General features: G+C 36.9%; 1 protein-coding gene across 2 annotated transcripts; it reads left to right on the forward strand.

Moving 5' to 3' along the window:
* The first annotated feature begins 1655 nt into the window (after positions 1-1655).
* Positions 1656-14379, forward strand: Snx27 (sorting nexin 27). 2 transcript variants are annotated; one of them, XM_083106268.1, is made up of 7 exons: positions 1656-2190; positions 7604-7741; positions 8068-8292; positions 8725-9035; positions 9151-9389; positions 10500-10781; positions 10883-14379. In XM_083106268.1, the coding sequence occupies exons 1-7, from the start codon at positions 1841-1843 to the stop codon at positions 10949-10951; spliced, it is 1614 nt and encodes a 537-aa protein (XP_082962394.1). In that variant the 5' UTR covers positions 1656-1840; the 3' UTR covers positions 10952-14379. The 2 variants fall into 2 exon arrangements, with proteins under 2 accessions (XP_082962394.1, XP_082962403.1); XM_083106277.1 differs by lacking the exon at positions 1656-2190 and adding an exon at positions 6927-7536.
* Positions 14380-14424: the final 45 nt, after the last annotated feature.

A 14424-nucleotide genomic window follows, 5' to 3' on the forward strand; every position in this document is an offset into this window, starting at 1 on the left:
AATCCGTTTATTATTTATTTTATAAATGAATATTCGAGATGATTGTGTGATCAATAATATGCACGTACAAAAAGATTTTTGTACTCTTAAAATAGTAAAATTTGCCTTACTTTGTAAATGATATAATAAATTTACTTTACTTTGTAAATAATATAATAAATTTGCTTTACTTTGTAAAAAATATAATTTCACCGAGCTTTAAAAAATAACGGAACGATTCTTTGACCGACATAATAAAGGGAACTATGTAACTTGTCGATAATTCAATAATGAGAATTGCTGTTCGATATTTATCGTATTATTCTAGAAAATTTTTACAAATAAAAATTACTTCAGCATCAATAAAAAAGAGATGAAAATGCGCGATTATAAAAACATTTCTGACATAATGGGTATCTTGTTCTGAAAAAACGAAAAAGAGAACGATACTCGTTACTATCTCATTAACATCTTATTTTCGTCACGTGTTTCTATTATTAAATGGACGTGCAACGAACAGTCGAGAATGATAAAAAATAAATTAAATCTCGCATTGTGCGCGCGTCTGATGAATAATTTACAATTAGAGAACTCAAATAACTGATGGCAGCACGTTCTTGGTGACCATCAGCAATACTGTCAGCAGTGATTTTCATAACAGACCGACTCCATCTGTCGGTTTCAGCTGCGCTACCGACAGAGGCGGCGAAGATCAATGACCGCAAAAGATGAAAGGCGGCAAGATGACATTTTAGAGCGATTTCATATACGAGACGACATCTACATTGCTTTACAGCAATATATTGATATCGTGAGTGAATTTGAGAAATTTTTTTATTTATTTAAAAAACTTGAAAGAAGTAAAAGAAAATTATGATTTTTCTCGATCTTTTCTACAGAAGTGAAATAATTTCTCTCAGAAGTCTGAAAAATCTCGACCGATTTAGCAGATTTCTTACTGAGATAGATTCAAAAATTAAAGAAAAATTGAATTTTAAATTAATTATACTATTGCTGATGTTAATGATGCTATTAAAGGCACATTCTGTCAATAAAATATATTCTTTTTATTTTTTATCGCTGTTTCATAGCATATATTCAAAATTAATATTGAAGATTTTAAATTACGTTTACATGAATTGTTTAAATATTGTTCACATGATGTTCAGATGGATTTTTTAAATATAAACTATGTAAACTATTATAAATTAAATATCAGAATGCAAAAAACAATAATTAAATTATAAAATAAAATGTTAATTAAAATATTAATACGTATAAAATATATTCGTATGATATAATAATATATAAAATTTATTTTCTTTTTTATCAATCAGTTCTTTATTTATCTTTCCTTATCTTTGATTTTTCGTGATATCATAAAAGATTAAATTTGTATCATTATATTTAAACCAGATAAACTATATATACTGTTCGTCAATGATTTATTCCCCTAGAGAGGTGAATATAGGAATAGGAACACTCATGTAAACGTAGAATAGATATCCCCACTCCTACGTTCCCACTTCGCTAGGGAAACGAAACGAATTATCAGTCGGGCAACATAATGGAAACAGTTTCGATAAGCCATATTTCATAGATTACTACTTGTTGACACAGTTTACAATGTAATTTACTTAGCTTACACGCAGACGTAAACTATTATTACAGTTTACCGGTAAATGTCCAATCCCGACGAAAATCCCGGTATCGATAGTTGAACGTGTCGTCCAACTGGTTTGCTTTGGCTCCAACAACGTTCGAGATTACGTCGATACGAGAGTCGCCGCGAATCGAGGATTCATCCCTAGAACGGCGCGTAGCAGTAGCGGTCGCCGTGAATGGGCGGCCAGAGTGCAAGATGGCGGATTGCGAGTCGGAGGTGCACCGCTTGCCAGCCACGAATCAGGACGATCGTAGTGCGAGGAACGCGACGAGCGTGACGATGGTGAACAACAACGCCGCGCGGGTGCCGCAGCATCCCCCGGGCCAGGACCGTCCGGACCCGGTCGGCCAGGGTCCGCGATGCGTGACCATCTACAAGACGGAGACGGGCTTCGGGTTCAACGTACGCGGCCAGGTCAGCGAAGGTGGACAGCTACGGAGCATCAATGGCGAGCTGTACGCGCCGCTGCAGCACGTCAGCGCGGTTCTGCCGCGAGGCGCCGCCGAGAAGGCCGGGGTCCGCAAGGGCGATCGTATCCTGGAAGTGTGAGTAGACGGAGAATCGTGTCCTCGTGTTTCGTCCCCCAATCTCGCTCTTGTCACCTCCCTCGGAGCGCCCTTAGGCTTCGAATGCGTTCTGGCGCGATGATCCTCGATCGTTTCGGGCTGTGCGCCAACAATTGCGTCGAGGCATTCGTATAATTGGATGGCGAACACGTCGAGGCGCGAGATTTGGCCTTGATACGTCTCGCAGCTTACACGAGTAAGAATGACACGTAGAAAGGGTCTTAAGGACTCGAGAGGTGACGTAGATTGATAGACGAGTGATTCAAAGTGAGGAATTTAAATTCCGCGCTCTCTAGATATGACGAGTAATTACAAATCGAGATTCGACTGTTATTATTGTGTATTACTGATAATCAACGTTATGACGTTTCTTGTTTCCCTGCAAATCGTCGATATTCTTGGCATTTTCAAAGGAGCCACGCACGCGTTTATTCCGCATTATCGAGATTTTCAAGGAGAGAGACTTAATGCGATTTTAATGTAACATTATTCAACGTTTTATTTTATCGGAATTATCAACGAGAAATGTTTAAACGATTTTAAACATAAATACAATCTATATTCTTAAATATGAAATTTTTATTTGAGAAAAAGCGCTGCTTAGCAATTTCGACGCTAATGTCATATATTTTTGCTCCAAAATGTCGTAAACACGTAAAAGCACCTTCGCGACTCTCCTCAAAAATATCTAAATATTGACTTGCAAAATACGACGATAATGAATGGATCTGGACTTTACTTTTCCGTTTAACAATTGAAATAACACACCACTCTATAAATTGTACATACACATACAAAGTCCGCATTTATTTACATCGCTACAGAAATAGCTTAATCACGCAGTAGTTATATGCATATTCATGCGGAGGATTAGTTACAACCGCTAACTCTGTTTTCGATCGTGGCTCTTCAGGATTATAGCTCTGGTGAGATATTATAATTTATGTGTTTTTTTTTTTAAATAAGGATGCTATATTATAATGATTAATTGATATCGATTGTTTTATTGCGCTCAGCGCTAACTGACAGATATCAGCTGATTGGAATTTTTACAATAAATAAATGAGGCTTTCAATAATGTAATACATATAATATATTATAAATTAATAATATGGATTAATAATCATGCGAAAGTAAAATAAATAGGCGAAAGTAAAAAAAATCACTTAACAAATTTTAAAAAAAATTTTTTTTTTAAGTATAATATATATAAATTTTAGGCGATTATTGGTAATATAATTAGAATAACAAAGGAATAATCGCGCTAATTATTATTAAAACGTGAAGTCTAATAGAACAAATCTCAATATGTACGCGCATGAGAGAGAGAGAGAGAGAGCATTTGCTAGAGTAAAAATTCTGATGTAAAAATAATAAAGTTTATACAACGCGACAAACATGCTCAACTGAAAAAATGATGCAAAATCTGTCGTGCTTGCTTAAACCGGTCTCTATAGTCATATACACACATAACACACAACTGATTATTTGAATTTCGAGTTTCTCTCTATCATTTGCTCTCGCCGGGCCAGAGGATAAGGTATCATATATCCCCGAGTCTCATCCATTATCATTTTTAAACGATTATCTCGATCTGATCTGATAATGAATTTATGCTTCAAAGTTCTTTCTCGTTTTAATGTTTGAGAAGATCGTTGATGTTCACTTATGATAAACGCTACTATTGTCCATTATCTTTATCATCGCCAATTAACTGTTGCGTTAGCTAGCCCACTATCTGACTGAGCATTTGCAATTTTCGTCGATGCGATCGTTAACGCCCTTGGATTTGCATACCTGATCATTAACCACCCGGCACCGTACCTCGTACGCGGTAATTGTGTTCTCCAAACTGTTTAATTAAAAGCTAATTTGCTTATAACATTGTCGCTTTGTTCTACTTGAATTTATTGCATAGAGAGTATTTAACCATGTACATATATATGCAATAGCTTATTCCCAACAAATTTAAGTCTCATGATATTCCGATCATCATAGAAATCATAAAATCGAAAGTAACACGTATGATAAAAATGTGTACAAAATATATATGTGTTCGAAAATATCTAGGAATGACACGAATCGAATTTTGTCAACATTAATTGGGCTTCAGGCATGAATAATATATTTTGATACCAATGTGAGATAACGATTGGACAAATTGATGAGATTTAACGATTGGAAGAAAGAGTAAAAATACCACAATAAAATCTAATGATGTTGATGCAATCGATGTATCGCAAGCATCTCTCTCACGAGCAGCTCCGCGTCTATTTGTGATAGTGTGTGTCCGGGGATGAAGTCTGTTTGCAACTGTAAATACGTGCGTGCGAGTCGCAGGTCCAAGGTTCCCATAAACCTTGCGCGGTTCAAGGACCGTCTGGTTCGGTTCGTCGCGTTCGTCGATTTCACAGCTTCGTTTTCTCGAGCCAGTTCCTCAGGATTGCGAGAGATTGTTATTATATTCGTCATTTTTTCTTCAAACACACAATTCGTTAATATTTTCTTCACTCCAGCTTAGTTCTTCTCTTCTCGCTCTGTGAGAGATCGATCGAGACTTTTCCTTTGCCTTTCACTTCAGGCCAGTTTTGCGGTTCCTGCAGCGACACCGATCGCTGCCGTTCATTACTTGCTACGTCACCTGTTCAGATGAAATAACGATTTCTCAAGTCCCCGCTGAAATGTCAACACTATCGCTTCTTCACTTCGAGATTTGTGTGTCAATAATCTTTTTATTTCTGCGTTTCGTTAACTTTCCAAAACTAAATATTGCTTACGTAAGAAAATCGCAATCGCATTATACGTTTTTTTATTACTTATGCATATTCCGTATGACTTTCTTTCTTATGTTACACTCGTGTTATAATGTTATTGAAAGGCTTACTCTTTATATGGTTTCTACAATTCTTTCTGTAGTTAGAAAATTATCATATGCGCAGATTTTTTGTAGTGAAACATGTTTTTCAAGAATACGAAGAGAAGTTATTTTCGGCCGTAAAAAGGGGGAGCGCGTAATTTAATTCGGAAATTATAAATTAAACTGGATAAAGTGTAGTTGAAGCTAAGATCTCTGTGAAGGAGAAGGCTTAACGAGCAACGATAAGTGTGAATATTATATAAAGAAGCCGCTTATTGCGTTCGACTAAATGAGCAGTCAGAGAGTTGCGTTGATCATTAAGGGCCCCATTAACGTAGGTGCAAATCATTATAAGTTCTATACGCTTTGTTGTCCCAATTAGACGTAATTAGCGGGTTCGGCCGTACTTTGTGAATGAGAATTTCGAACAAAGGAAGCGAATTGCGTATTATCCCTCTCCCTCCCTCCCTCCCTCTCTCTCTCTCTCTCTCTCTCTCTCTCTCTTTCTATCTTTCTGTGTCACGTATTCAAATTATTATAATATTACGATCTCATGAATTTCACTCATAAAAAGCACATTATCTTCTGTTAACAGATTACAGTGCACACGCGGTGCCGTTTATTGACGCTTCACCCCTCATCTGCCGATCTAATTTCATTAGATAACGAAATAATTCTGTGTAAGCTGTGTTATATATAGCAGATAATTTGATGTATACGTCACAGAGAGGAAAATTTGCATTCAACGAGTGCAGTGCGTTTCGCATCTTTGCCATGGCTTTGATACATGTAATTGATTTCAGCGTCGAGCGTTAAATCGACCATTCATCCTCCTTCTTGTATTACGATCTAATTGAACTCTGACCTCATCTATTTCTTCGACAATATTTAGCAAAAATAATTACAAAGAAAAAAAGATATAATATTTGAAAAATGTATAAAATTACACATACTTTTAGGATTTGATTTAAAATTATATAATATGACAAGTAGAGATTAAATAGGAAAGAACAAAATATTTCTCCTTAAAGTATGATTTTCCTTAAAGTATGATGAAAAAAATAACAAGCCTCGGTTTCTTTTTAAAATTTTGTTTTCATATATATCTTTTTGATTATTACAAATTGATCTTCCATTATTTTTGACCTTTTAGTTGATAGATTTGAACTAATCACTATTATTTTAAATATAAATCGCATCTGTCTATATAGTTATATAATTATTTTTTAATTAGATAAATTTTTTATAAATGAATCAAAATTGAGTTTGAATCAATTATCTTTATTATAGATACAAAAACACAATTTGTCATTTGTAAAAATACTTTAGTCACTATTTTAATATAATATAAAAATAATATAAAAATATAAAATAATATAATATAAAATATAATATAAAAAAGACTATAGTTCGTACATTTCTTTTTCAAAAGTAACGGATTAATGAGATGTTTGCGATTATAATAATATCATATATGACTAAATTCAGATAATTTTCAATTAAAATTATACATAATAAAAATTTTTCCTATACATCTAACTGAAAATTATCCAAAAATTATGTTATGTTATAATTTCTCTTTAAAGTCGTTGATATTAATTTATTAAAATAAAAATTTATTAAAATAAATATTTATTAAAATTACTTTCCAAAAAGATAAATTAAAAATATAAGAACTTTGGAGGAACTCTTTTTTATTATATTCTATAGCAAAAAAATATGGAGAAACATAATATTGTATTAAACAAATGAAGAAATAAATTTGTTTTTTTCAAACGTTTGTTTTCTGTTAGAAAAAGAAAACAAATTTTTTATATTTCTAACGACAAGTAGTCGCCTCGATTGAAAGCTTTGGTTCGGAAGACAGATGTCATATATGATTCGAGTCCACCCGGTACACGCGATAGGGAATAAAACGGGGTATAAAGCGCATCACGCGCCTTATCTCGCACGCAGATGTGAAAATCCATGGTAGGCGACATTTGCCGATCTCCGCCGAGAGAACCGTGCCCCCGTGTTCTGGACCAATCGCCTGACCGTGTCCTTTCACCGTCGGAATTCGAAACTCGTGTCGTAAAAAAAAAAAGGAGAAAAGAAAAACGGAGCAAAAGGCCGCGATTGTACAATATCCTATTCCCTTTCGACTGGTTGAACAAACGATCGAGGGGCCGCGACCAGACCCGTCGAAGGCCTCCTCGTCGCAAACCGGATCGTGGAGCCGGATGTGTCGAAGCGAAAATCATCGCGCGACTTTCCCGCGCGCGAATTTCTCTCCTCTCGCGATCGATCGTTCGTGGAAACGAAACAGTTGGCGCGAATCGCCGCGCCTGCCCGTTTGCAGATTAGCTCGCGCGCTGATAAGATCCCCGCACGAATATGTTGACGTGTTACATGACCGCGTTGCAATGCGAGTGGATCGAGAATCGCAGACGATGGAATCCAACGGGTGTGCCGCAGTCGCGATTAAAGTCGGTTCAAATTATATTTCGGCGATATTATACTGTAACGCAAAAACCGTGCCGCTTCTGTTTGCAGGAATAACGTCAGCGTCGAAGGCGCCACTCACAAGCAGGTGGTGGATCTCATCAAATCTGGCGGCGATGTTCTCACCTTGACTGTCATCTCCGTGACGCCGCAGGAAGCGGAGAGGCTGGAGCCTTGCGAGGATTTGAGGTATGTAATATGTTTTTCGGATTTTGCATTTAATTTACAGCGCAATCGAACAGAAAGATGAGTGATTATTTCATCGATAAGATCCTCAGTGTTATAATAACCTTTGACTTATAATAACCTTTCCAATAAAATCGTATTTATCTAAATTGCGTTCGATCAAAATCTAGATGCACACACTTTATTATTAAATATTAATACGTATTAAGTAAAATTTAATATATATTTTTAAGAATATAAAATATATATGGATATAATATATAAAAATATTTGAATGTTTGAATATTTGAATATTTGATATATTAAACGCATCTTCACATCTTCTTCAGCTATGCGTCGGTAGATTATAGCGAGAAGCGATCTCTGCCGATCAGCGTGCCCGATTATCACGTACGTGAGAGGAAACATGAGCGTTACGTAGTCTTCAACGTCCATATGGCCGGCAGGCACTTGTGCTCGCGCCGATATCGGGAATTCGCGGCATTGCACATGGCACTGAAGAAGGAGTTCATAGGCTTCAATTTCCCGAAGCTACCAGGAAAATGGCCGTTCCAGTAAATATCCTCGGATTATACAATAATATTACATGCAAATGCGTTTAGGTATCGGTAAATAAAATAATAAATGAATCCTAAGTTCGTTGCCGTCCTTGAACGAATATGTCATGAATCGGACATGTTTGAACGCGTGTTCTTTGTCTGGACTCTGTTTTTGAGCTCTTTTCAAGAGGACTCCAAGGATTTTTTCATATTTTTGATTTGTAGTACTCTTTTATCAGTTGGTGTTTAGAATGTTGTGATCCTAATTCAAGGCGTTTGCCAGTAAAATTCAGAGATAGAACGAGTCCTATTTAGCATTGACACTTTGTGTGCAATCGTAAATTTTGTTCCTTGCACTTTGACCCTCCGTGAGAAATTATTTAATTGATGAAACCTCTTTTTCCTCATAGGATCATGAATTATCAAAGATTTGTTCGCAATTTGCAGATTGAGCGAGCAACAGCTCGATGCAAGGAGGCGTGGTCTCGAACAGTATTTGGAAAAAGTATGTGCGGTGCGCGTGATAGCGGAGAGTGACGCGATGCAGGAGTTTCTCACCGATCGATTAGAGGAGGATGGGGATCAGGGACCTGCAGTCGATCTCAAGGTTCTATTGCCGGATCGCGAAGTCGTCACTGTGACGGTCCCGAAAGCGGCGTCAGTAAAGGACGTTTACGATGCAGTTTGCTCCCGGGTCGGCTTAGACGCGGAGACGGCCAAGTACTTCTACCTATTCGAGATTGTCGAGTACAATTTTGGTAAGTTAAAGATGATTGTTCAAGAACATATTTACAAACACGTCACGTAATCGTGACCTGGATGAATGAGTGAAATCTAGAATGTCATCTTATTTGTGATTTTACTATTCTTCAGAGCGGAAGCTGCAACCTCACGAACACCCGCATACTTTATACATTCAGAACTACTCGACCGCCAGTGCGACGTGTCTAGCGATAAGGAGGTGGCTTTTCAATGTAAATAGGCCTCTGAGCGAGCAGGCGTTGACTTGGATATTCTGGCAAACGATCGACGAGGTGAACAGGGGTCATATCACCGCGGGCGAGAGATTGTATCAGTTGAAGGCTCTGCAGGATGCGTCCAGAAAGCACGAGGTTTGTGGCAACTGGAAGAAATTGTTTGTATAAGATGTCTATGTATTGTCGCTTTAGCGTTTAATAATATGTTCTCTTTGGGCAATTTGGAATCGACTTTTTCTTCGTGAAATTATCCAGGCGCCAATGGTTTCTGAATAATTGACAATTTAAAATAAGAATCTTCTATCGCAAGCTTCAGAAACGAAAATAAATCTAATTTTCAATTCTTCAATATTCTTCAATTAATTTCAAATAGAATTTATTTTCACAGAATTGGAATTTAAATTTTAGTAAGCATACTGAATGAATCGAAAAGTAAGGTTTCCTGTTTTATCATTACTTTTATTTATAGTTTGCACAAATCGAATTTATTGTGTGAAAATACAAGTTAATGACTACTTTCAATATAGTTTCTAAGAAGATTGTCCTATCTTGATTCGAATTTGAAGATTTCTTCTTGGTAAAAACTCGATGCTCTTGATATCTGAACTATTCTTGAACATCATTTTGTATCGTCATCTGGAAATTGTTTTTCTTTAAAATATTTCTTCAACGATTCTATCAAACAAATGAAAATCGAAAGGAGATCTAAACTATAGGCTGCAGGAAGTAGCTACATAATGTTTCAATAAAACAATTACGAAAGTTCCTGAATTCGATATACAAAGTGAGGTCTGGCATTATTTTGAGGAAAATTCATAAGAAAGAGTCTTGAACTTCTCTAGAGAAGTCTAGATTTCTTTCTTCGAATTGGCTTCTTGATGGACCAGTACAAAATGCTGTTCAATAATGACTCATCAAGAGTGGGTGTTTCTACCGAGAGGAAATCTTCAAACTGATGCCAAAATGCGACAAGTTCATCAATCTTCTTGGAAACTATATTGAAATTAGTCATTAGCCCCTATTCTAACACAAATCCAATTTGTGCATAAGTTGTAAATAAAAATCGTATTAAAACAGGGAATCTTACTTTTGAGTCCTTAGTATGGTATCAAGGACAGGTAAATGGCGAATGATGATTACTTCCCGACACTTTCGTCCAAGATAAATTATCCAGAGAATGTACCGCTGAAGTATTCTGCATATTTTCAATACATCGTTGTCTTGACGTGAGATTGTATGTCGCAGTATCTAAAACTGGCGAGGGAACTCAGCGGTTACGGCGACATCGTGTTCCCGCATTGCCCATGCGACTCGAGGAAGGAGGGCCACGTGGTACCGGCGGTAGGAACAGCCGCTTTTAAGCTGCACGCCGCAAAGGAGGACGGTACTCTGGAGTCGCAGGTGGTGGAGTTTCAATGGAGCACGATCGCCCGATGGGAGGTGGACGAGGATGGGATGGCGTTCTGCTTCCAATACACGCGCCAAGACAATCGTCCGCCGCGCTGGCTCAAGGTCTTCACACCTTACGTGAGTCACCAGCATTGCTTTCTTAGCGATATCCGTAAAATTCACACGTGATTGTCGCGTCATCCATATATTTTGCTGATCTTATACTCCTATACTTGCAGTATACGTTCCTTTCGGATTGCTTCGATCGAATAGCCGAGGAGGCGAAATGGGATGACCCAGGGGAATGACGTAATGCTCGACGCTAAGGAGGCATCTTGGTGCGTAACTGATCGACGATGTTTCTTCAGCATTTGCCTCTCTCCGAAATTTTTTTACTTAGGGAATCTAGCAATCCTGTAGACCGAGTTGCCGTTAGTGCGTGTACTTTTAGCATATCAGATTTTTCCATCTGTTGGCTTCACTGTTGTATTCAGAACACCTACCGATGCTGCATCGATGGAGAGAGCGTTTACTTGCTTACGTTATCGGAAGAAGTCACGCGTATAAATGTAAATATTCATTCCGGTGCCAACTGATGCCGGAATGGAATTTAAACGAACATTCGATATACGAGACATTCGCAAATTAGGTAAATAATATCTGTTTGAGAGAACAGAATGTGATGAATAAATTCACGCCATGCTCGTCCGCCATGATCTGGTGTAGCTTTCTTTTGACGAGAATTATGAATTTGATTTTTATAAATACAGTTCGAGCTCCTTCGTGTTTCGTCGCGATGAAATGCGCGCGGTTTCTCCTTTCTTTTACGAAAGACGAAATTGCATACGCATTCCAGGACACGCAAGAGAATTAAAGTACGTTAGTGGGCAGCTACGTAGATTATATTATATCACGAGGAGATACGCGGTCGCCCGCCTAGAAAAGAAAGGAAGAAATAAATCCACCTATCCTTTTGGCCTATAAGTTGTTACACATATAGCGATTCTCGATCGCCGATGAGAGAATGAATCGAATTATACATGAAACGTTCCTCCTTGCTCGCCTAAAAGATAGAAACCTGAAGCTCTTTCCTTCTTCTTTGGATTTGCGTGTGAGTGTGTCGATCGAGGGAAGTATATCATATATACTGTGTGCATTTTCTAATGTGCAATATTTCATAATTTCGTATGAATTTTTGTCCATTCGCTTTACGCAGGATACTTTAAATCGAGTATATTTGTAAGGATGGTTTTTTTAACTGATCACTGTATGACTCGATATAGTCATCGTTGAAATAAGCCTTTTTATTCGCATTTTTCTTTGATTTCAAGATTAAGAACATAAATTTCGAAAGAAGAAATAGATACATATCACGCATTCTAGACCCATCGATAATCGCATATTGTTATAATTGCATGAAAAAGCAAGGAATTCTCTCTCTCTTATCTTTCCTTTAAATTATCCTGTGTAATATGCATTTATTTAATGCACACGCAATCCATATGTAACAAATCGATCCTCTACACGTTTTATTAATTCATTAATAGGTATAGGGTATTAGCGGTAATGAAAGGTAGAAAGGAAATTGTAAATATCAATGTTAAAAATATACTTTGTTGAGAAGGAACTCGGTTGTTTCAATAAGACTAACGAACGATACGATTATATCGAGACAAGATTAATAACCGAGTCTTTCGTCTTGCGACTCGATTATTACATAAAAACTGCGTGCGTGCAAATCACGACTGTAATAAGAACCGGGGACTGTTTTTTTTCTCTCAATCAGCGTTCTCGAATGAAACTTTATCGGGCTACTCCCCTTTTTCCTTCCCGTCATCAAATTTACAATGATACTGTACGATAGAAAATGCGACGTTAGTGCTCGTCATACATATATCCCGTGATTTAATAGAGGAGGAGGATCACGCAAAGGGGACAGCAACGTATAACACAGGGTCGTGTGGCACGATTGTCTCCTCCATTACTACTCGAAGGAAAAATAATACTCACTAATAATGTTAAGAGGGATTCACTGATAATAACAGCAAGAAACGTATAAAGATAATGTTTAGCGACACCATACTGCTCTGCGTGCGATGTCCATGTCGTCTGCCACGGTCCATTCGACGCGGATTCACAGTAGAAAGCGAACATTTGGAGCGAACTCTTGCATACACACATCATGTTCACAAATTAATTTTTTCATACAAAGTTTCGTTTACACATGCGTACTCTGTTTTCTCGCAGCGCTTAAAAATCCACTTGTTCGCTTACTTGAGTCGGCAAACAATCTCAGCAAATGATATATAAATATAGAAAGATATGTAGATATATTATTATCGTTAATGTTTTTAAACTTTATTCATGGCGAGCGTGAGACGAATGGGAAATGCGAGTGTGAAAGGTTCGAAGATGTGTGTGTATGGTGAGAAAATGATATATAAATATAAATATATGCGCGAGAGAGCAGCATAGTTATGATACTGTTAATGGTATATGATAGAAGTATAGAGTATAATATAGAACGTAATTATAATCGAATACGCGAGTATCCCAGTGAATGCAAGATCCATCAATCTCGCGTACACAAGATATTCTCTCAACCGAGCGAGCAAGGCAATTATGGTACAATAATGGTTTCCATTGTTTCGTTAAGAAAGATATAGAGAGAGGGAGATTCTGTTAAGGAACAGATGCAAGATGATGTGTGAGTTGTAGTTAGCAATACGTGCGTGCGAAGTATTATTGATAATTGGGTGAACCGAATGAACCTTCGAATGAGCTCGTAACATTTATATTAGAATTTACCTGATCTATCATTGGCCGTGATATTATTGAAGTCGGAGAAACTCGAGGGTCTCATTGTGATTATTATATTACCAGTAAAAGATTCCGGATACACCCATGAGACCTTTCGCTCGTATTGCTCGGTAAAGTGATAATTAATTTCCGAATTGAGAAAAAAAGGAAACGAAAAAGTGTGTCTATGGCGTCGAGAATAGTCACCTGTCTGGAGAATGGCAATAATAATTACGAGAGGAAAAATGATAATCGCGTACGTAGTTGATTGGTAGCAAATATTTTTCGAAAAATCGTGCAGGATAAAATCACAGAGGATACGTCCACGTAGATTCAATTCTGATGAAAGATATAAAAATTAGTCAGATTAACGATGATGATTTCGCAGTTTTATAAAATTGTCATTTTTATCCCTTTCAGTATTTATCTTAATTCTATCGATTTTTTCCTCTTTCGACACGATTTTAGCGCGTCAAAGTTTCCTTTTCGTTTTTTAAAAAATACGCTTAATGAAAGTTTCTTCTTATTTCGCATTCGCGAAATTGCATTTTGTGCAAATGCGTTTCTCACAGGGAAATTAATAAATTTAAGGCAGCTTATTAATGCTATAATTCGATTAATTCTTCGTTATACTATCCGTTAATTAGCGAGCTAAACGAGTTCGTTGAGCGCAGAATGACGAAGAAAACATTAGATAGTATAATTTATTGTTATTACAAGACCATATCATTACGATTAACACACACTTTAGGCGTTATAATTAAAATATTCTGTATAATCGTAGTACGTAATAACAAATGCTCCAATTTATCGTATAACATCAGTTCGCGTAATTTTGCTGTAAAACTAGTATTTCGAATTAGCGAGAGATATTATTCGATTTCTTTATGAGCCATCTTATTGAGAAGCGGAAAATAAAAAAAACGAATGAAATGAATTCTTGTCATTTCCCTTTTTTAATAGATTACATCCTACCTCTTAT

Source organism: Camponotus vicinus, unplaced genomic scaffold (genome assembly GCF_025532165.1).
Source record: "Camponotus vicinus isolate PSW18456_S1 unplaced genomic scaffold, iyCamVici1.0 SCAF_1, whole genome shotgun sequence".
NCBI classification, from domain to species: domain Eukaryota; kingdom Metazoa; phylum Arthropoda; class Insecta; order Hymenoptera; family Formicidae; genus Camponotus; species Camponotus vicinus.

Coding starts and splice junctions, on each gene's coding strand:
- Snx27 (XM_083106268.1), top strand. CDS start 1,841: ATGGCGGATTGCGAGTCGGAGGTGCACCGCTTGCCAGCCACGAATCAG. Junction 2,191..7,603: donor GGCGATCGTATCCTGGAAGT/GTGAGTAGACGG, acceptor TTCTGTTTGCAG/GAATAACGTCAGCGTCGAAG. Junction 10,782..10,882: donor TCAAGGTCTTCACACCTTAC/GTGAGTCACCAG, acceptor CTATACTTGCAG/TATACGTTCCTTTCGGATTG.